Consider the following 20,758-nt stretch of genomic DNA (forward strand, 5'->3'; position numbering starts at 1 on the left):
CAAGCAAAAATATTGGTTAATTTATAAACGTGTGTGACACGTTGTATAAAAGTTAACCGGTTAATTTATAAATGTGCAGGACACGTTGTATAAATTACCGAAACAACAACCGCAAAAAAAAAATATATAATTGTTCAGAATAATTATACGAATATTATTTGTATTCGGGCCGAGGGCATTCGGGTCTTTTCAGATTCGTCCTTATCCGCATGACATGTCATCGATCTTATCCAGATGACACGTCATCGATCCTATCCACATGACATGTCATCATCCTTATCCATTCAATGACATATCTTGTTAATAGGCCAAACTTGGAGGGCATTTTGGTCTTTTGGCAAATGACCCTAAACCCTATAAATAGGGGTGGAGGGGTAGAGAGAAAAACTCACTAATTCACTCATACCGTTTCATGTCGAAACGAATCGGTATTTTCTCTTTTTTTCTCGGTTTCTCTCTCAAATAGTGTTTCGGTTGAGAAAAGAAAGTTATACGTAGTTGACGTATAATCTTGCGGGTTGTTGTGAAGTATATTTACGGAATTGATGAATAGTGTTTTACCGAATTTCGCGGTATGTCAGTTTTGCTTATTGATGAAACTGAGCAACCAAAAATTCGTGTTTACGGGTTTTCGTCTTTTTCTTCGTGAATAGTGTTTTTGCAGAATTTCGCGGTTTATAGTATTTCTGGCAAAAGAAATAAACCGCTCTCCGGTTAGTCCTGGTGGATAACCGATAGAGGCATCAGACGTCTGATGCTCCGAGGAGAATCATTCCCGTGATGTAGCTCTACTCGCTCGGTCTGCATTCCAACTGTGATTTGGAAACAAGGTATAAATATGCTATATTAATCTATTTAATTGGTAAGTAGATTAAAGTTTTAGAAATCAATCATGGAATATATCTGTAAAAGGATTAAATTGGGTTTTGATGCCAAAGGAATACTAAAGGTGGACCGCCTTGGAAAGTTTCCTGACATACCCCGTTTAATCCTGAGCTTAAGTTGGCCGTAGAAATTTTTGTTCTACGGTCATTCCGCAGCTTAAGCCTAAACGGGTTTTGGTTACCTCGAAACCCAACACTTTCATGGTATGCATGCATAATTGAGACACATACATTTATGATTCAAATATGTGATGAATATGTAAATATAACAAAAACTTTTGTTTGTAATTACAGGTGAAGGTATTACCACATGATCATTCTTGCCCATCCACCACCATGGTTGACGGAAAAATGGCTTCTAGTTCTTGGGTATCAGATAGAGTGGGAGATTGGTTAAGAAAGAATCCCTCAGCTGGAGCCAAGGCTGTAAAGAATAAGTTAGAAGACGAGTTTCATGTCAAGGTGTCTTATGACAAGGCTTGGTTGGGAAGGAAAGCTGCTCTTGGTCAGATCCACAGATCGTGGGAGGAAAGCTTTCAATTGATGTACAATTTTAAGGGTGAGTTGGAGAAAAGATGTCCTGGGAGTGTTGTTGAGATAGATTGTAAAAGGGTTGGCAATAAGATGGTGTTTAGCAAGATATTTGTGGCTCTGAAACCATGTATCAATGGGTTTCTACATGGATGTAGACCATATTTGGGCATTGATTCAACTCATTTGACGGGCAGGTATAAGGGTCAGCTGGCAGCTGCTGCAGGTGTTGATGGGCACAACTGGTTCTATCCAGTTGCATATGGAGTTTTTGACTTGGAAACAAACGAAAATTGGGGATGGTTCATGGCTCAGCTGAAAAGGGCAATTGGAACTCCACCGGGCTTGGCAATATCTTCAGATGCAGGAAAGGGACTTGGAAATGCTATTGCAAGCGTATTCCCCGATTCTAAGCATAGAGAATGCATGAGACATTTGATGTCAAACTTCAAAAAGAAGTTCCATGGTGAGATCTTTGATACTCACATGTGGCCCGCAGCAAAGGCGTACACCATAGAGAAGAGCGAATACCACTTGAGTATGATTAACGAAGGAGCACCAGCAGCTATTGAATTTATCGGGAAGAATCACAAGCACCTTTGGTGTAGGAGTAGGTTCTCTGAGCTAACAAAGTGTAACTATGTGAATAATAACATATCGGAGAGTTTTAATAGTTGGATCAAAGAGTATAAGGGTTTGCATATCATTGATCTCGTTGATCAGATTAGGCAATTGATAATGGTAACATTTGCCAAAAGAAGACCAATAGGGAATAAATTTCAAGGTGTTATTGTTCCCAATGTCATCCAACAATTGAATGCAAAGAGTAGGAACATAAGTAAGGTCAAAATCAGTCGAGGTGGTAATAACTGCGCGGAGGTGAGTGGAATGGACTCGAAAGGCAGGCCACGGAGGCATGCGGTGGAATTGGATAGACAAGAGTGTACATGTAGAGAGTGGCAACTTACTAGCAAGCCATGCATGCATACTATTGCGTTCATTTGCACACTTAGAGGAGCATGTATAGAGGATTATGTGCATGAGTATTTCTCAATTGCTAAATTCAGAGTTGCATACGAGGGTGTGATCAGACCTATGATTGACAAGTCACAATGGGTAACGGATGATCCTGGATTCAAAGTGGAGCCACCTCTAATGAAAAGACCACCCGGTAGGCCTAGAAAGTAGAGGATTCCTGGTTGTTTGGAGTTGAGGACAAGAAGACAAAAATGCAAGAGATGCAAGCAATTTGGCCATCAAGAAAGGACATGCAAAGCTAGTATTTTCGAGGATGCTGAGAATGCTCAAAATTCTAGACCAAGCACCAATAAGAGGTAAATGTCATTTTAGAAATGCATCAATAAGCGGTAAATGTCATTCTAATGACCCCAATGCTTAGCATAAGATGCATCTACATGGTACATGTATATTAGAAGGTAAATTGTTGAACAAAGTGATAGAATTTCTAAAAGTTTTCTTAAATATAAAAAATGGCAGCAGATGCACACTTGTGGTCATTAGTAAAAAAAAATGATTTAGAATATATTCCTTGAACAAAAGAAGCCTAGAATTAGCAACTAATAGCAGCAGATGCCACAATTATTTTTGATGCTCTCAAACATTATTTATCTTAAGTTGTTACTCTTAATGTTTAGCAGGACAACTCAGAGGAGAACAAGTTGTTTGCAAAGCTGTTGTTTCAATTTTTTGCTATTTTGTTACTTTTGTTGACTTATTTGCAAAAGTGTAATAGTTGGTTGTCAGACTTGTGTACTTTAGTTGGTTGCAAGATTGTAATATTTGGCAAGATTGTAATATTTGTCACTTTTCATGCCCTATTCAGAGGTGTTGCACTAGAGGAATCAATTTGCTAAAGTTGGTAAACGTGTGATTTTTTTTCAGGTGCTTCAATTTTTTTTTAACTTGGGATTTCGGTGCTTGATACTAAAGTTGCATTTTGGTTCAATTTTTTTTTTGTAATTTGCGATTTCGGTGCTTGATACTAAAGTTGCATTTTGGTTCAATAAGCAAGGATCCGAGTTTCCGTGATTATGTAAATTTCGGCACAATAGATAGATTGTTAATAGGGAGAATTGTATATTTGGGTTTGTTTCATGTAGGTATTTCGGCACAATGCCAGACATATATTGACTCCAAATTTATAAAAGACTAACTGATCAGCAACAATAACCAGTCTATGCATAATTACATCTAATGTTCCTATCATTATTCCTCAAGATAGGTGTACCTAAACATCATTAGAAAACATACATGTTCTTTGCTAGAAGTTGTACCTAAACATCATTAGAAAAATACTAATCATAATCAATCATTCCTAAATACATTGCTACACTACTTGCACATAATTACAATCAAAATACCAATCATCATCATCACAACAACATTTATAACAAGAAGAAATATTATCTTGTCCGCTAATGCAACAATTTGAGAGATTTTTTTCTTCAATTTTCTAATATCATTATCAAATCGAGCGCCTTTGGATAGGTCATGCTCGGAGTCACTCTCCATGCCTACAACTCTAATGTCACGAAGATATGCCTCATAGTCCTCTTCCCACATCCAGAACTTGCATGAAAATGTATTCTGTAAAATGAACAAACAAAAATCTCAGTAATTGGAAAGAAATTGAAAACTGTCACTTGATATGAATTTGAAAATATAGTCTTTTGTCAATAACACCAAATTATACATTTCATGCTCAAATAACTTCATTGGAAAATTACCTATTAGGCAATCCAACTAGATTAGACCTATTAGGCCAGATGCAAAAGTACCACCTAGAGATAATTTGTTAAAAATCCACTACCTTTTGTTGTTTATGCATTTATAAAATACTCTCTGTGGATTTGCCATGGTACCGCTCACAAGCCTCTTCACATCGATCCTGCAATTCGGGCATTGCACGATTGGCAATCGACTATCACTTGGCTGGGCAGTGGAGAATGAAATCGATTGCGTAGAGTTCCTAGCCGAGGACTGATGGCGATGCATCCTGAACAAAAAAAATCTTGGGGAGTAAAAAATATTGTTCAATCAAGATAAAGATTAGAACCGCTCATGTTCCTTAATATCTTGGCCAATATTTTTTTTTACTGGTGGTCCCTACAGTTTCTTGCCATGTGCAGTTATTTACATTCAAATTGTATTTATTGCAATTGACGAGATCTTTTTCTCTTTTACAGATTCAGACTCAAGTAGTTCCTCAAGAAGTGGTTCATATGCCAATTGACGAGATCTTTTTCTCTTTGACTGTTTTATAGCTTACCAGTACATACTGGTAACCTAAAATTTCTCCGGGACTGTCTTTTCTGGTGACCATTGGCGAAGAAATCAAAGCAATTAAAACAAGGGAAATACCAATGACCAATTGTTTTGTTGTACCAGTAATAACTCAGTACTGTACTATGCATCTTAGTTAGTCTCTTCTCAATATGTCTAAACCTCGGGAAAATTTCATACACAAAATCACAAAAATATATTAATAGCAGATTGCTTGATACCTTTTATGGTGAGCTACGAGACTGATTTTCAGGTTGCCTCGGATTCAAACCTCGGGAGTCGATTAGAGTTACTGCTGGGTAGAGGAGGAGGATGAGGCGGCAACTAGGAGGAGGCGGCGACGATTAGGAGAGGTTCGCGTGTTCTTAGGTTCACGTGAGAAAAAGCCTGAACTGGAGGGTACGGTGGCAAATAATGGCATTTTCACAATTGTATGGAGGGCAAAATTGGAAATACATAAATACATATACTAAAACAGTATTTTTCAATTAATTCTTAATAAAAATAGTATTAGAATACAGCAATAATGGCATTTTCACAATTATTGAAGTTTGGAGTGGCATTTTTTCAATTTCAAAGTTCGGAGTGGCATTTTCACATTTCCACGGTTTTGTAGTGGCATTTTTACAATTTTCCCTATATTAAATCACAATCGTTTGCTCGATTTTTTTTATTGTTCATCGTGAGTTCTTTCTGCTCTAAGTCAAATCGAACCAAATTAAGTTTTCTCACTATACTAAAATGATATTTGCAGCACACGAGTTGTTTTTGCATGCAATATTTTGTTAAATTTATTAAAAACGTAGATATTAGTACAGCTGCATATTGCATAAGCCTCGTTTTTACCACCTTTGTATAATGGAGAGGGATAACGTGACCATAGTTATCTTCATTTTGATAATACCTTTTTTAAACTAACTAAAATAAAATAAAATAAAATAAAATTTATAGGTACTTTTTTTCTGACACATAGATGATCTAACAATTAGGTTTCATCAAATTTAACTATCATTAAATATTGCATCAGTGATCCAAAATTTGTATTCATATCCTCAGAAAAAAGAAATTCCAAAGTTGCTCTCAGTTTGCAAAAATTTCCAAAAATATCTCTACCGCTGGTATTTCCAACAATAGATTTTAGCGACTACCGCTGAAAAAGTCATTGGCAGAGACTAATTTAAGTGTTTAACTTTTTTTTTTGCAAAAATTCATGCCCTTAGGCTTGTATTCCACAGCATTTTCCAATTTACGTGCTTGCAATATTACATAAGATTTCGTAGCTTCATCATTGCTCATTCAACAAAATTAACAAAATTTAAAAGATGGAAAAGTAAAACCAGAGCATCCTTCATCCAGCACACTTATTTAAATGTTTAACTACCGCTAGAAAAGCTAGTAGATGAATAATGGAGCTCTAGCGGAGTGCGAGAGTATTTTTTTTTTTTTTTTGAGATATGCCCATAGGCCCCACACACTCACACATCTTCTAGCCTTTGACTGGGATCGAACCCACATCTCTCAAAGGAGAGTGGGGTGTCTTTACCATCTGCGCTACGCAGTGGTGACAGTGCGAGAGTATTCGGCTTCTATTCTAGAGGTCCCTCCATGAAACGTTTTTTTTTTTTTGTTAATTTTTACTTCTATAAAAGCTAGAAAAGTAATGCCATTGGCGTGAATCAAACCCTAGCTCTCTCGACTGAGAGTCATCAACACGAACCAAAAAACCCACACAACTTTCTACTATATCTCAATTTTTATTTATTGTATACAATAATATTTTGTATTTTTGAAATTTAAATTAACATAAAAATATTAAAAACATCAAATATAATTTCACATAATATTATATGATTTTAGATTTTTAAATATTATGTTAAATTTCATTTGATATTATATAATTCCATATAATATTATGTAAATTTTTTTTTTTTTTTGAAAGAACTGACAGCTGCTGTCAGTTATAATATTATAAAAGAAAATTATAGAGGTTACATTATAGCGATCCAGTACCCACTATAAGCAAGAATCATAAAGCCCTCCACATAAAACCTACAGCTCTTTTCCTTGTAAAGTACCTCACTTTTCAACAGCAAAGATTACTAAAATGAAATTCATTCTCATCTTTTCTCATCACAACTTAATTAACAAAACTTCCTCCAGAGCGTCGCTTCTTCCACAATCCACTATACTGTGACATCCATTGGCACCATCTTATTCTCAAAAATCTTCTTATTTCGGCTCTTCCAAATCTCCCAAATTGCACAGGCCGTGAGAATTGGATCCGAGATAGCCTCCTTTTCCCAAGCTGCTTGAATTGCAATTGTCAGACCAGTGCAGTTGGTGGTTCGACCGAGCCCCATCCAAACGGACCTGGCAAGTGGCAAAGCTGCATTGCAAAAATAGATGAATTGCTGTTTCTGGTTGATTGAGCCTGCAAATTTCAAATATAAATTTTATTTCATATTAAAAATATCAAATTACATAAGCAATTACTTAGACTTCGTATAGAAAAACATTTTAGTATAAGTAATTATTTTCTTAGAATATTTAGACAGTATTATTATTAAAAAAATATTATTAAAAAAATTGAAATTTATAATATTTTGCTATAAATAGTTATAGAATTAGTCAATTTCTATAGACAATTGCAATTTTTATTAATGTCTAAATGCAAAAAACTCGTAAAGTCTCATTTTTATAGAGCACGAAATCATTAAAATAAAAATTAGCATATATAAAGATAAAAATCAAAATTTAAATTGCAGGATACGAAGTATAATTAATTTAGCAATTTCAATACATTAATGTTTATTTTAAAAGTGTCAAATCATCATTTATAATTATTATTAATTTATTGTTAAGTACTAATTTCAAAAATGCAATTAAATTGTAAAGATAAAAATACTTTACATTAAAATACCGAAATTTTTATTAATACCCTCCAAAAAAAATAGCAAATATGTCATCCAGGCTGAATTTTTTTATAAATGCCTTAATTGCCCCACATCCTGGTGATTTGCTCTTGAGACCTGACCTCTCCACAACCTGGCGGTCAGTTGTTTGAACCAGACCGCCCCACAAAGAGGCGGTCCGCTATGAAAACACTATATTATACCATTTTTTTTCTCTCTTGACTACTCACAAATCATTCTAACTCAAGAGAAAGAAAGAGGAAGAAGAGGAAGGCGATTTCGAACGATTTTTTGGCAATTGCAGGTAGTTTTTTTTATTTATATTTTTTAATTACTATATTTTAAATTAAAAAATAATAATTCACTTTTTAAATTAATATATAATTGATAAATGTTTATTGGATAATGCAGTTCGTTAAAGAAAAAATGTTAATTGCATTGTATGTGGACGGAAAGATTACTTGGGGTGTGGAGGGAGCATAGTACACGAAAGATGCAACATATGGCTTCCAGGTTAATGAAAATACAACATTTCTGGAACTTAAGCAAATGATATATGAAAAGACTGGTGTAAACTCCAATCGGTATGACTTAGACTTGGTTATCCATATTGGCAAAGGGTATGGTAAAAAGCTTTCAGTACAATTAGCTGTATCTTTTATCCCTAAATACATTTTTTTTGGTTCAGATTGCAAGTATACAATCCTACCGTGTAGCATATTGTCAGGTATCGATCCACAGGGAGTGTGTTTAATTATTATGCTTAAACTTTAGTAATAAATTTCAGAAAATAAAATAAAGTAAAGTGCAATAAAAGTAAATTGGGGGGGTTGTTCTAACAATTCCCAGATTTGGGTTCAATACCCGAGAGAGAGAAATTTTAAAATAATTAAAGTAAATAGAGAAAATAAAGATTGGTTTTCTTTCTAGTTGAGAAGGTCTAGGGGCATTCGGTCTACAATTCCTTGCTAATTATATCTATTCGGTATTTGTTCGAGTTCATGTATGATTTGATGAGGTTTCTAACCTAATATGTCATTAAGAGTCACTTTCGTGAATTAATAACGTGTCTAAGTAATTCGGACTTCACGGTTAGGTCCTTCACCCTAGCTACCTAGACCATAAGCTCTTGTTAGTCTCTCATCTCCTCAAATATTGGTACTGATCTTTCTTTGTCAGGTATCCTATAACATACGAGAGATAGATGAGAGAGAGAGAGGGGGGCAAAAAAATTGAAATGAGATGGTGAAAAAACGGGATGGGTACCGCTCAATAAATAGGCAATATCAAATCAAACCCCACTGGAGAGCAGTTTGATCTAGAGCGGACAGCCCCACTGAGGGGCGGTTTGGTGTTTGATCCACCCCTCACTGGGGTGGTTAGGGCATTTATAAAAAAAATTAGGTCCGGAGGGCATATTTGCTAAAAAAATTTTGGGAGGACATTAATAAAAATTTCGCATTAAAATAAGAATGTATTTTATTAATGAAGATGTTTTGAAAGTAATTGAAGTATAATCACTGAAGATGCTGATGTAGTAGAAAAAAAAATATCTTTTCTAATTATAAAATTGAAGATGCTCAATAGACATATTTTTCGCATGTGTTCGCAGCGGTGTTCCCCGCGCCACAAATAAGGGTTCATTTCTGAAATTATATAGCAAATTGTTATCACCACCACCGAAGACCGAATTTTTTATTAATAGAAATAAAATAAAAAATTATCGAAAAAGGAGATTACTGTTGGTTTTTTTCGAAATATAGGTATGACGGGTTTAGAAAACCCGTCCACCGGACGGGTCTAATTATCCCGTCCGGATTATCTGTTAATCCCCTCCGTTTAATCACTTCGACGTAAAAAAAAAAAAAAAAATCCGGACGGATTTAGAGGGCCCGTCCCAAAAAAAAAAGACGGACGGGTTAAGGCGTCCCGTCCAGACGCAAAAAAAAAAAAAAACAACAACAACAACAACAAAAAACAAAAAAAAAACTGGCCGGGTTAATACAATCCGTCCCCCTCTGAAGTAACGTAATTAGTGAATTTAGAATCGTACCGTTTGATCTGAATTCGAGTCAATTCGGACCTATTTGAAAATTCACAAAATGCTTTAAAAATCATGGACTCCATAGTCTAGATTGGACCTAAAAGTTTAGGTACAAAATCATAAAACTGACAAATAAAAATCAGATTTTTGAAATAACAGGCTGAATTAGAATTTCTGGTAGCTAGGCTCAATCAATCAGCTCATTACTACTTTTTAGTGCTAGGGCTACAAACGAATCAAACCAAATCAAATTTATCTCAGTTTGATTTTGAATAAGATATGTACTGAACTGATTTGATTTATTTTATAACAAACTAATTTAGAATCGAATTAATTACGAACTACAAATCTTTTTGGTAGCCCTAGTTATACCGGTAGTTTATGCATTAATTTTTTTCTCACGGAACAAAATTCACACGGTTTCCTTTTACCTTTCACGAATTCACACTGATGGATTACGGGCCAGCTCAAGATTTCCTTGCGTTGCTAGATTGACTAAAATCACGGCATGAACATAGCCAAATAAAACTTATTTTATTGTTAATTTGTTACGATGCTGGAATATTTTCCTATTATAAGTTACAATTATATTAACAATTTTGAGCTCTTATATAAGTTTGGTTCCCGCATTATTAAAGATTAATGGTTGAATCCATTAGTTGCATTATTTGAGATTCGAGCCTAAATAGTTCGCGAATCAATTTTGAACAAATTATACCGAGTTTGAGTTTGAATAAGATTCGAACCAAATTGGTTTGATTTGTTTCAAAACGAACTAATTTCAAATTGAATTAATTGCAAACTTTTTTTGAATCAAATTCAAATCGAATCACGAACTACGAACTTTTTGTGCAACCCTACATAGTGCAACCCATTCAATAACTTTTCATGTCTGACATTCATAAAAAAAAAGAGGAATATCATTAGTGCTAATCAATGTCATTATTTTTGAATTCATGTTTAAATTACACAAATATAAATTTATAGAGTAAAGCTAAGGTGTGATGTGCTCACCAAGAGGGTTTGGTGAGCACAACTCCAAAAGTATATCGGATCAACTTCGAACATCAAATTCAAACTGTTGAAATCCATGTATTTCATGAGTGATGCATGCACATGTAAAATTTTGAAAGTTTTGACTTTATTTGTTACAAGATCAAGCGGTCAAAGGAATGATAAAAATTGAATATATTAAACAACTTATAAATTAGCTTATAAAAAGTTCATTTATTTGATCGCTTGACCTTGTATCAAATAATCTCGAAACTTTCAAAATTTTGCATGTACGTGCATCACTCATGATATACATAGATTTCAACGGTTTGGATTTGACATTTGAAATCGATCCGATATACTTTTGGAATTGTGCTCACCAAACTCTCTTGGTGAGCACATCACACCCTAGCTTTGCTCAAATATATATATATATATCCTCCTTATTAAGGAGCTTAATGTCTAGATCCTGCAAGGGTCCTGATTTTTTTTTTTTCGGAAGGATGCTCAGCCGTTGAATTTTCAGATCGCACATAGATGAATTTTTCAAATTATGCACTTCAACACTTAAGCATGCACTGGTCGCGCCGCATATGATCCCAGCGCCTGTAGACCGCGCGCCGCACCCGTGGACTGCGCCTCTGAACTACTCACGGCGCCTGTGGACCGAGGCTATGCACCGCGCACCCTTTTTTTTTCTGCTGAAAGCGGGATTCGAACCCAGTTGGGTTCTGTTGGTGCCAAATGCTCAATATATTTTAAATAGGGATAACAATGCAGTTAAGACCTAATGCTCCTTACCAAAATAAATATTTTTATTCATATTAGTTTAATGTCCAAAATAACAAACTGTAACAAATATATTCAATTGAAAATTTGAGAAATTTGTAGGAGTACGTCCAGGAAAAACAGCTGTAATGCAAATTTGCATGGACGCAACATATTGTTATGTGATGCATGTAATTCATTCGGGTGGGGACGGTTGTATTAACTCGGTCAGTTTTTTTTTTTTTTTTTTTTGGTCTGGACGGGACACCTTAACCCGTCTGTCTTTTTTTTCGGAACGGGCCCTCTAAATCCGTCCGGGTTTCTCTCTTTTTTTTTTTTTAAGTCGAAGTGATTAAACGAGTGATTAAACGGATGGGATTAACGGATAATCCGGACGGGATAATTAGACCCGTCCGGTGGACGGGTTTTCACAACCCGTCATACTTATATTTCGAAAAAAATCAACAGTAATCTCGTTTTTCGATAATTTTTTTATTTTATTTCTATTAATAAAAAATTCGGCCACCGAAGATCGTAAAAGTAGGCAGCAAAATTTTAAGAATGCAAGAAATTTTTGATATGTTGTCAATTAATCTTATAAATTGCTTTCAGATTAAATTGTGTTCCATCAGCATTCACTTGATATCATAAGTTAAATATAGTTTTAAATATTTTAAAGAATGATAAATTGCAACATATTTCATCCTCCTTGTATATGTGCATGAAAAACATCATGTAGATCACATCGAATGTTAGATTTTTAACTTTAAATATCAATTATAACAAGAGTTAAATCATGTTAACTTCACTTGCACATATTGCACATAATCCATTAGAGTTCTAAAAACGTGTCGCGACGTGATTAAATTGAAAGAATGGTCACGGTACATTAGTCACACCATGTCCACATGCGAGTCACAACACAGATCTGCACACGTGCAGTACCGTGAGAGAACCGTGACGTATGCGGTCAACCTTTTGAGATCCCTACAACCCACCGTAAAATAATCAGATCAATTTCGCAGTATAATTGCGCCTCGACCTGAGATACAAATAGCATTCTTGAAAATCATGGGGCTAACAGTACTAACACTAGCTTTAACTTTACACCGACTATTTCATAGATGACTGTTGAATTTCCTTTTCTTCGAAATTTCAAAACAGAAAAAATGAGGTCAACAGCAAACAAGCCCCTGACAACATTGTACTATGCATGAGATCGAGAACTTTTTTTTTTTTTTTGAAGGTTGGCGACAATTGTTGGCAACAAATATATTAAAAAGAAAGTGTATTTACAAGTTTCGTACTTAGCACCAAAGTAATCTATTTAGTAAACGTACCTGACAGGCTACACAATAAACAGATCAGCTCATGATCTAAACTCAAAACCACAAACAACAAAAGTCGATAGAATATTACCCAGCATGAGAAAAACATAAATAAAAAACCAGGAATTTTAGGCGTTGTGATCTGATCATCCAAAGTTCCAGAGAAACTGCATTGATCTTCAGCGGCGGTTATGTTGAGTGCCTACAAAACACACAAAGAATCATATATCATATCCGCCAGAGCCTTCAAAATAGGCCAAAAACTAGGCCAATTTGATAGTCGATCATCATGAAGATAATTTCTTTCCACCTAGTTAGAGCCTTCAAACTAGGCCAAAACTGGCCGGATATCCAATTTATCCATTAAAAAACATGTGGTTCCACGGAATATTCCTTATTTTAGAGTCCTCTTTATTTTAACTTTTCTTTTTTATATGTCATATCTCTACCTAGAGCGTCATGGAAGTTTAGGAGTAATTTAATGCCAGCACTTGTCCAGCCTCTTCACACAACTGCATTTTCTTTTCTTCCTCTGGTTGTGATGCAGCTTATTATATTTGGCCCCCTATCTGAAGTCTTGTTTACTTTCTAACCTTGTCTATATAACGACTGTTTCAGTTTTGAGATTTTGCAAGGTGTTGAGAATACTGGGCTTACCAATTAAGCATCAATCATAATTCACCCCACTTTCTAATTTGCATTATATTTATTCCAAGTTTACTGAGTCATTAATTATGTTTGTTGATTGCTTGTTGGGAATAAGGGTACATCTGATCATCCTAGCAAACGTAAGAAACCCTAAATATAATCTGAGGAGGGTTCCAATACCTCATGTCTTTCATACCTCATCATGCCTCATATCTAATATATTAGTTTTCAAAGTCTAAATTGTTGATCCGAACCGCTAAACATGATATCCATACTGAAATATGCTTGAGGATGAAATTTTATAATTTTTGAAATAGTTTTACTTTTTTTTCAAGATAGGTACAAAATCACTGTCTATGGACCGTTTCAAAAACAATAATTTTCTATCTAAAAAATAGTAAATAATTTTCCAAAATTATAAAATTTGGTCTCCAAGTATATTTTAGTATGGATATCACGTTGAGTAGTTCGGATTGACAGTTTAAACTTTGAAATAAAATATGAGGTATGATGAGGTATGAAAAGTATGAGGTATCGGAACCCTCCTCAAATAATCTACACAACCAAACTAAACCTGTGCATCGACCAGAGCCTAACAGCACCGGCCCTGTGTTGTCCTGGGCTGAAACTGATTGTTGCATGGCCATCATGGTACTTCTCATGCGGTCCATCTCCTCCATCATCTCCTTGTGCCTTCTCGCCATTTCCTCATGCCTCTTCTCCATCTCCTCCATCTTCACCCTCACCGGCTTTGTCTCCTCATCAGCTAACCGCCTTGCCTCAGCAATGATCCTGGCTTTTTCATCGCTGCTTGGACCACTTGGTTCTTTGACGTCCAACAACACGGCCTTGCTAGGGAGAAGGCCATAGCCACCTACTAAGCTTGGGTTGTCCATCTCATGAAGTACTTTAGCTAAAATGTCATCATGAGTGTCTGTGCTATTCGATTCTTGTGCCTTCTTGAGCTCCTCACGAAGTCGAGACTGTTTCACAAGACAGAGTAATAAGAGGAGCAATTTCACATTCATTGTCTATGCCCCATTCTAATGAAGTTGAACCATCTGTATATGGCAACTGCTTGAAGAAAAAAGAAATGTGATTTTCCAAATTGCTTTCTAATTGATGGAACCCCAAGCCATTAGAAACTGTACTCGACTTGTGACTCAATTACACATCTTACAAAAAGGTTTATACCTCATAACCAATTCAGTTCTCCTATTAAATTTAAAAAAGAAATGATTCAAAAATCATTAGAAAGTGTACTATTATTCTGGCTGCTTCTTCATCAACAGGCGTCCCATCTTTCCTTGTATGGGTCAAAATGAACATCTCCGCACGGCTGGGCTCCTTTTTATTAGGCCTCTTCAGCCTCTGTAAACATTAAGATGAAAATCAAATTCCAAAATGTTGGCTTGATCCAAACATTTGAGCTCAAGAGCAGTTAAGAATAAATTTTAAAGAAGGTAAAATCAGAGTCCAGATCTTAGCTAAATTTATAGTGCAAATCAATGTGCAGGTTCAATACAAAAATGAATAATGATAAAGGAATAAAAGATAAAATCTAGGGTTCAGAAAGGAAACTGTAGAAGTATACCTCTTCTTCACAAATTCGAGCAAAGCTCTTACTTCCAGTAGTATGTAGAGACTTCATTGTACTTCTGCTTGCCTTACCAACAGCACTGCGTTTCTACACGTACAAAGCACGAGAAATTGGGTGTAAGGGGTATCTGCACAGGTAGTCATATCAGACAAGATGTAGATACCAGCAATATGATAATTTGGAAAATTTAAGATACAATGCATTTTACATATATATGTAGAGTTGGCTATGTTGCCATGCCAAGAATAATCGGACGGTGCTATGGCTCCAAATTCCTATTTGACGGTATATAATTTTTAAAAATCAATAATTTTCTCTCTATCCAAAAAATAGTTAAATGCTTTTAAGAAAAAGTAAAATTTAGTTTGTACCATATTTTATTATGTAGATCAAATTAAGCAGTTTGGAGCAGCCATTGAATCTCAAAAATTGAATTTAGAGCTGTAGCGCTGGCTGATCAGTCCTATGCCTAACTCAATCTATGAATATTACTATATAATTAGTAAGATCATCATCATCATCACCCCCACCACCACAAAAGTACTTTTGAAAACTTAAATGCATAAACTTTTTGTTTTTAAGCTCCAGAATGTACAGGTTCCCAATATAAATATATGTTGATTCTTTTATATTAAATATATATGTACAGTTGTTCATATGAATTAATGAATGGATAAAAGTGGGTGTTTTGAGAGAAAAAAACATCAAAAAATCATATCAACAAAATTTAAATCCAGCAAATGCAAACTGCTGTAGGTCAATAAAAACCCAGACTATGAGCACAGATGTTGTCCCATTTGTTATATTCTTTTTTTTTTGTATTTGAACCAGACTCATTGTATATAATAACAAGAGGCATTCTGGGTTGTCAAAAGGCCTCTGTGAAGATGTCATATGTGGCTGTGACATGCATATCCTCAAGCCATATATTCTCAAACTAAGTATATCAAATTATTATGATACACCAGTTGGATTGCAGATAATTGTTGCAATTTTCCTAGTTATTAAACATTTCAATTTTCGGTTCCCTAATTATTGGCTCTTTTTTTATATTACTAAACAGTGGGTACTGTTGTCATTCTGTAAGAAAATGACTATTTAATTTCTTTAATAAATATATATTTGTAGTGCAACACTTTCTTACAGATTGCATCAATTTCTCAATCTATTCTTCAGTAGACACCTAAGAGATAACAGAACTGGTCATTGATTGCACCTATCCTTTAGTATGGTATAACCAAGACAAACTGTTGCTTTTATTATTAGACATTTCCAAGTTTTCATATTAGTTTGTTCAACCTGGCCTTCTTCGGAGCTCCAAAAATGAACCAAAAAGGGCCACTGTGCTGGTATAATCCTTTTGTCGACATCTGCTAGGCGGTCCTCGCTATTATCATGAGTATCATAGTGAAGCTGCTTCAAAGAACATTTCCATCTACTCCAGTGTCTACCCAATGCTCTCATAATGAATTTCCTGTTAACTTCCTCGACCTTGAACGTCGACTATATCAAACATATAAATAACATGTTATGTTACAATTAAATTAGTAAAACTTAAAAGACTATAGGTCTATTAATTCAAGTCGTCAACTATACAAAAAGGAGAGGGAATTTTAGGATAGAGAGAAAAATTTGTGCCTAATAGGGAATAAAAGGAATTTAAGTCTGAAAACGAAATTACCAAATGAAGCAAGGACCTATAGAGGGAGTTGATACCTTGACAAGGCACCAAATTGTGTTCTTGCAATCTTTTGGAATCGCCCGCCAGTCAGTAAAATTCAATGGTGCCAACGTGCCATCTCGAGCAATGGAGCACAATAATTTTGTAAGCATTGCTGCTTGTTTCCCAATAGGTTGCCCCAGATGGTTGAATTCTATTTCTACTGGATCATTGTCTGATGAGCTCCAGAGATCAATGCAACGTGTTAGACCCCTAACTCTCCTACTCCTACGTCCTGGTTAAATACCATCCCAATATCAGATTCGGGCACACAAGAGAACAAGGTTGTTTTTGTTCAGCAATTCCCATTAATTCATGTTAAACAGTTTGCTTTTAAATTTTAATTCTACCTGTAGTTGCACCACTTCCTTTCCGAGCACTCAGTGTCTGTAAACTGGCTGACTCATGCTCACTCTGGCCAGAATATGGCTCATCAACATATGTCTCGTCTCCTTCATCATCACTAATTGTATCAACATGCTCCATATGATGATCCAGACTCTGGTCTATAAGCGGATCAGAAACGGAGTTGGGTTGCAGGTTTGAACTTGGGTCCAGATGAGATTCTGGACTTGAATCCTGCTGTGCATGCAAGTGTGAACTTGGGTGCAGGGGTGATTCTGAAGAAGGATCTATGTGTGGTTGCAAGCCAGAATTTGGGTGTACATGCATGTCTGAATGCTGATGGCGGGAGTCAGGAAGAGGTTGGACAAAATCCATAGAAAACAAGTGCCTTCCAATATCTTGAGGTTCAGGTTGACTGTCATTATGCTCCCTTTGACCCGGTTGACTCTGACCTGATGAAGATGCAGCTTGCTTTTGTTTCCTTTCCTTATTCTTTGATGCATTGTTTCTGGTGCTGTGTGTGGCAGGGGACTTGGCCAAACGCTTGCTGCGCCTGAGTGAAGGCTCCGGATCATCAGGAGGAGATGATGTGGTGAAGACCATCAGCTGCTGCTCTCCTTGCTTGCTTCGCTTTGAGGTAGAAGCTAATGTGGGAGGAGGGGTAGGAGCCACCTCTTCTTCTACCTGTAGAATCAACAAGAGACCAAGACAATTTGCATGTGATAGATAAAAGTTTCTTAAGAAAAGATAACCAAGATCAACCAATATGTACTACAGTAAAAAACCTACAAGAAAAATAACGTGTACCTGCTCAACATTGATAGAAGGTGAAATGGAGCGAGATGGCATACGGTCCTGTCATGTTAGAGGGGTATAGATATGCAATTTAGATTACAATATAACAGGGCCCTTCTTAATATGAAGAAAAATGAATTACCTAATATATTTACGCATGCAACTAAGGAAAAGTACCTCCTCAGCAGTAACACATAAGGGGGGAGGTGTCCTTATGAGGGAGAAGCTTGTGTTGGTCGGAGCACATGAGGGGACAGTTGCAGCTGCAGGAGGCATGCTTGTATTGGTCTGAACACACGGGAAAATAGCTGTAATTGTGGAAGGGGTGCTTGTATTTGCCTGAACGCGTGATGAGACTGGTGAAGCTGTGGCAGGGATGGTTAAGTTGGTCTGACGCAATGAGGAAACAGGTGTAATTGTGTGAGAGATGCTTGTATTGGTTTGAACACACGACTGCACTGGTGTAACCCTTGGAGGGAAGCTTGAGTAGATTTCCACACATGGGGGGAACTATAAGTTATGAGAGCAAGCACAATATTAGGTATGAGGTCAGGCCACCATAAATCTCACACCAGTTCTACAACCAAATAAAGCAAATGGGACATATGATCCATGTCAACCCAATAAATCAATTGGACAATCATACCCACATCAGATATGATTACACCTATGTTATGCATACCATGCATATCAAATACGCCACCTCACATGTCATGATATTTCTATTTATAACACTCGGCAGTCCACTCAGTGCGAGACTTTTAAGTTACTCACCCTCCTACTTATTTGCATTCATACATTTAGAAGTTCACAACTTTCAAGCATTCTCTGTTAAAACGATACAAGTTTGACATGATGCTGCATGCCCTCCTCACCACAGCCCCCACACAACAAAATATAGAGATAGGTAATAACCTAAAACTCCCAATCCCATAAAATTCCTGTAGCATGACTCAGCCGCAAGTTCAGACTGTGCGGATAGTCCATAGTCCCTTTTTATTGTTTTGAGGTTTCCTACACTTATTCAACCTATAACTTCCAAAAAAAAGAAGGAAAATAAGTTAATGAACTCTTGTTACTGCTAAAACCTAGTCACTTTCATCTCTTACTCAGTGTCATTTTTCCCTGATTGTTTCTAAGTAAAAAAAAAAAGAACTTTATCTTATCATGCGATTTTGAAGCAAACCGTATCATCGTATCTGCATCTTTGCACAACTAATTGACTATTTGATTTGTCCAGCGAGAATACAAAGTTGTCACTCGATGTTCAAAATTATTTAAATAACCGCAGTACACAATCTGAGTTGTACTGTAGGTCTCTAGGCCTTGGTTTCAATAATTTCCTGTATAAAACAAAGTAATTTCCCTGACAACTGGTGACAACAAAAAGTAAACAGAAAATTTCTTATGCAGTATCTATGGATTTCCAGAGAATCAGATTACCATACATGGTTCACATAGGCAGAAGCAGAGACAGCCACTGGTGAAGCTGTTGGGTCAATCTGTCATGTTCAAAATATTTTTTCTGAAATAGATGCATCACATTGAATATTAAAACCTCAAGGAAGATAAATTAATTAAAAATCTTTAGATTTTTATAGCTTTTCACAATCTAACCTGACCAGCGTTAACGGTAAAGGGGATAGGTGCCCTGCTGATGTGAGGAATTCCATTCATCTGTCCACATATTAAAATTTAAAAAGGAATAAAAAGAAGAAAAAAAATGAGAATCAAAACAGGTAGAGAAACTCTAGCCAAAATAATGGTCCTGGAATACTTGTTCCAGAATGACCTTCCTGGCCCACCACAGAGTTTCTGGCATGAAAGGCCACAATTGCCATTTAGAACAGATATAGGGAACCAATTTCAGTGTGGTAAATCTGATGAAATAATGACAACCAGAAATTGTACACTACTAGTAAAAGGCCAATGCCTAATTATTTCTGGCAATTAAGCCTACTTGATTTCAAGTGCAGTATGTACTTTTCAAAATCCCGGCTTGGTTTCTACTTTTTGCTCAAGCAGACACAAAAAATCATCACCCTGCATAAATTAGAAACTTGCTAGCTATCTCAAACTCTGCTTCCAAAACTGTGAGCCCCAAAACAAAATATTACCTGAATCTGTGGCTCGACATCCTCCATGGGAGGTAACCTCACAGCACACGGTATCATTGGAGTTACTCCAACGGGGGTAGCCCCTGCAACAGAAAATCCATCGAGATACGCCTTCATTTTTTCCTGATCGACGGCCAGTTCAACCCTGCATGTAGGACAGTCAAATGTTGACAACCCACAAGGCACATTCAGTAGCACGCTACAGCTCCCACATGGTAGTTGCACAACTTTGCGTGAATCAACGCTGCGTATCAGAGGCAAGGCCTTACGCTTGCGTGGCATCAGCTCGGGTGGTAAGGCTTGGGGTGTGTGACAATCTGGGCAGGCGAACTCTGTTAAACCCGGTTCGACTTCTAAGGTTTCTCCACACCCCAAGCATCGTACTTCCAATGGAAGCGGCGGATTCGGTACTGGCGGCGGCGGTTGTGAAGCGATGGTGGCCATGCTGTAGCGTTTTGTCGGAAAAAGCGTCGGGGTGGAGTTATGGTGACATTTTTTAGATAGGGATAGCCGATAGGGCATTCTCTCGCTTGATTCTTTGCTTTGTTTAATGATTAATCAGACTGGGCCTAAACATAAACACTGTATAGTTTTCTGATCCAGTTTAAGACTGGTGCAATCTACGGCCCAATTGCGTTTCTCTTACAAATATCACGGAGCACTAAAAAAAAACTAAGATTCTTATTATGGATTTTTAATTTTGATAAACTAAATAATAATTTCAATCAAATTTAACAAGTTTTTCTATCAGAAAATTTAAACAGTTTTAA

General features: G+C 36.2%; 2 protein-coding genes across 7 annotated transcripts; one reads left to right on the plus strand and one right to left on the minus strand.

Moving 5' to 3' along the window:
• Positions 1-630: 630 nt before the first annotated feature.
• LOC144569652 (uncharacterized) lies at positions 631-2,749 on the plus strand. The gene is made up of 2 exons (XM_078320112.1): positions 631-830; positions 1,179-2,749. The coding sequence occupies exon 2, from the start codon at positions 1,221-1,223 to the stop codon at positions 2,601-2,603; it is 1,383 nt and encodes a 460-aa protein (XP_078176238.1). The 5' UTR covers positions 631-830; positions 1,179-1,220; the 3' UTR covers positions 2,604-2,749.
• A 9,949-nt stretch (positions 2,750-12,698) lies between these two features.
• On the minus strand, positions 12,699-20,488 carry LOC144569743 (uncharacterized). Of its 6 annotated transcripts, XM_078320215.1 has the most exons (12): positions 19,989-20,488; positions 19,489-19,548; positions 19,320-19,373; positions 18,049-18,381; positions 17,884-17,931; positions 17,082-17,760; positions 16,728-16,966; positions 16,311-16,514; positions 15,006-15,098; positions 14,675-14,782; positions 13,986-14,394; positions 12,699-12,965 (listed from the first exon to the last, which is right to left on the minus strand). In XM_078320215.1, exons 1-12 carry the CDS (start codon positions 20,430-20,432, stop codon positions 12,943-12,945), a joined length of 2,694 nt encoding a protein of 897 aa, XP_078176341.1. In that variant the 5' UTR covers positions 20,433-20,488; the 3' UTR covers positions 12,699-12,942. The 6 variants fall into 6 exon arrangements, with proteins under 6 accessions (XP_078176341.1, XP_078176340.1, XP_078176339.1 ...); XM_078320214.1 differs by lacking the exon at positions 12,699-12,965 and having other exon boundaries at positions 13,120-14,394; positions 18,049-18,261; XM_078320213.1 differs by lacking the exon at positions 12,699-12,965 and having other exon boundaries at positions 13,120-14,394.
• Between the last annotated feature and the right edge of the window lie 270 nt (positions 20,489-20,758).

This window comes from Carex rostrata, chromosome 18, assembly GCF_964058835.1.
Source record: "Carex rostrata chromosome 18, lpCarRost1.2, whole genome shotgun sequence".
In the NCBI taxonomy this organism is placed as follows: Eukaryota; Viridiplantae; Streptophyta; class Magnoliopsida; order Poales; family Cyperaceae; genus Carex; species Carex rostrata.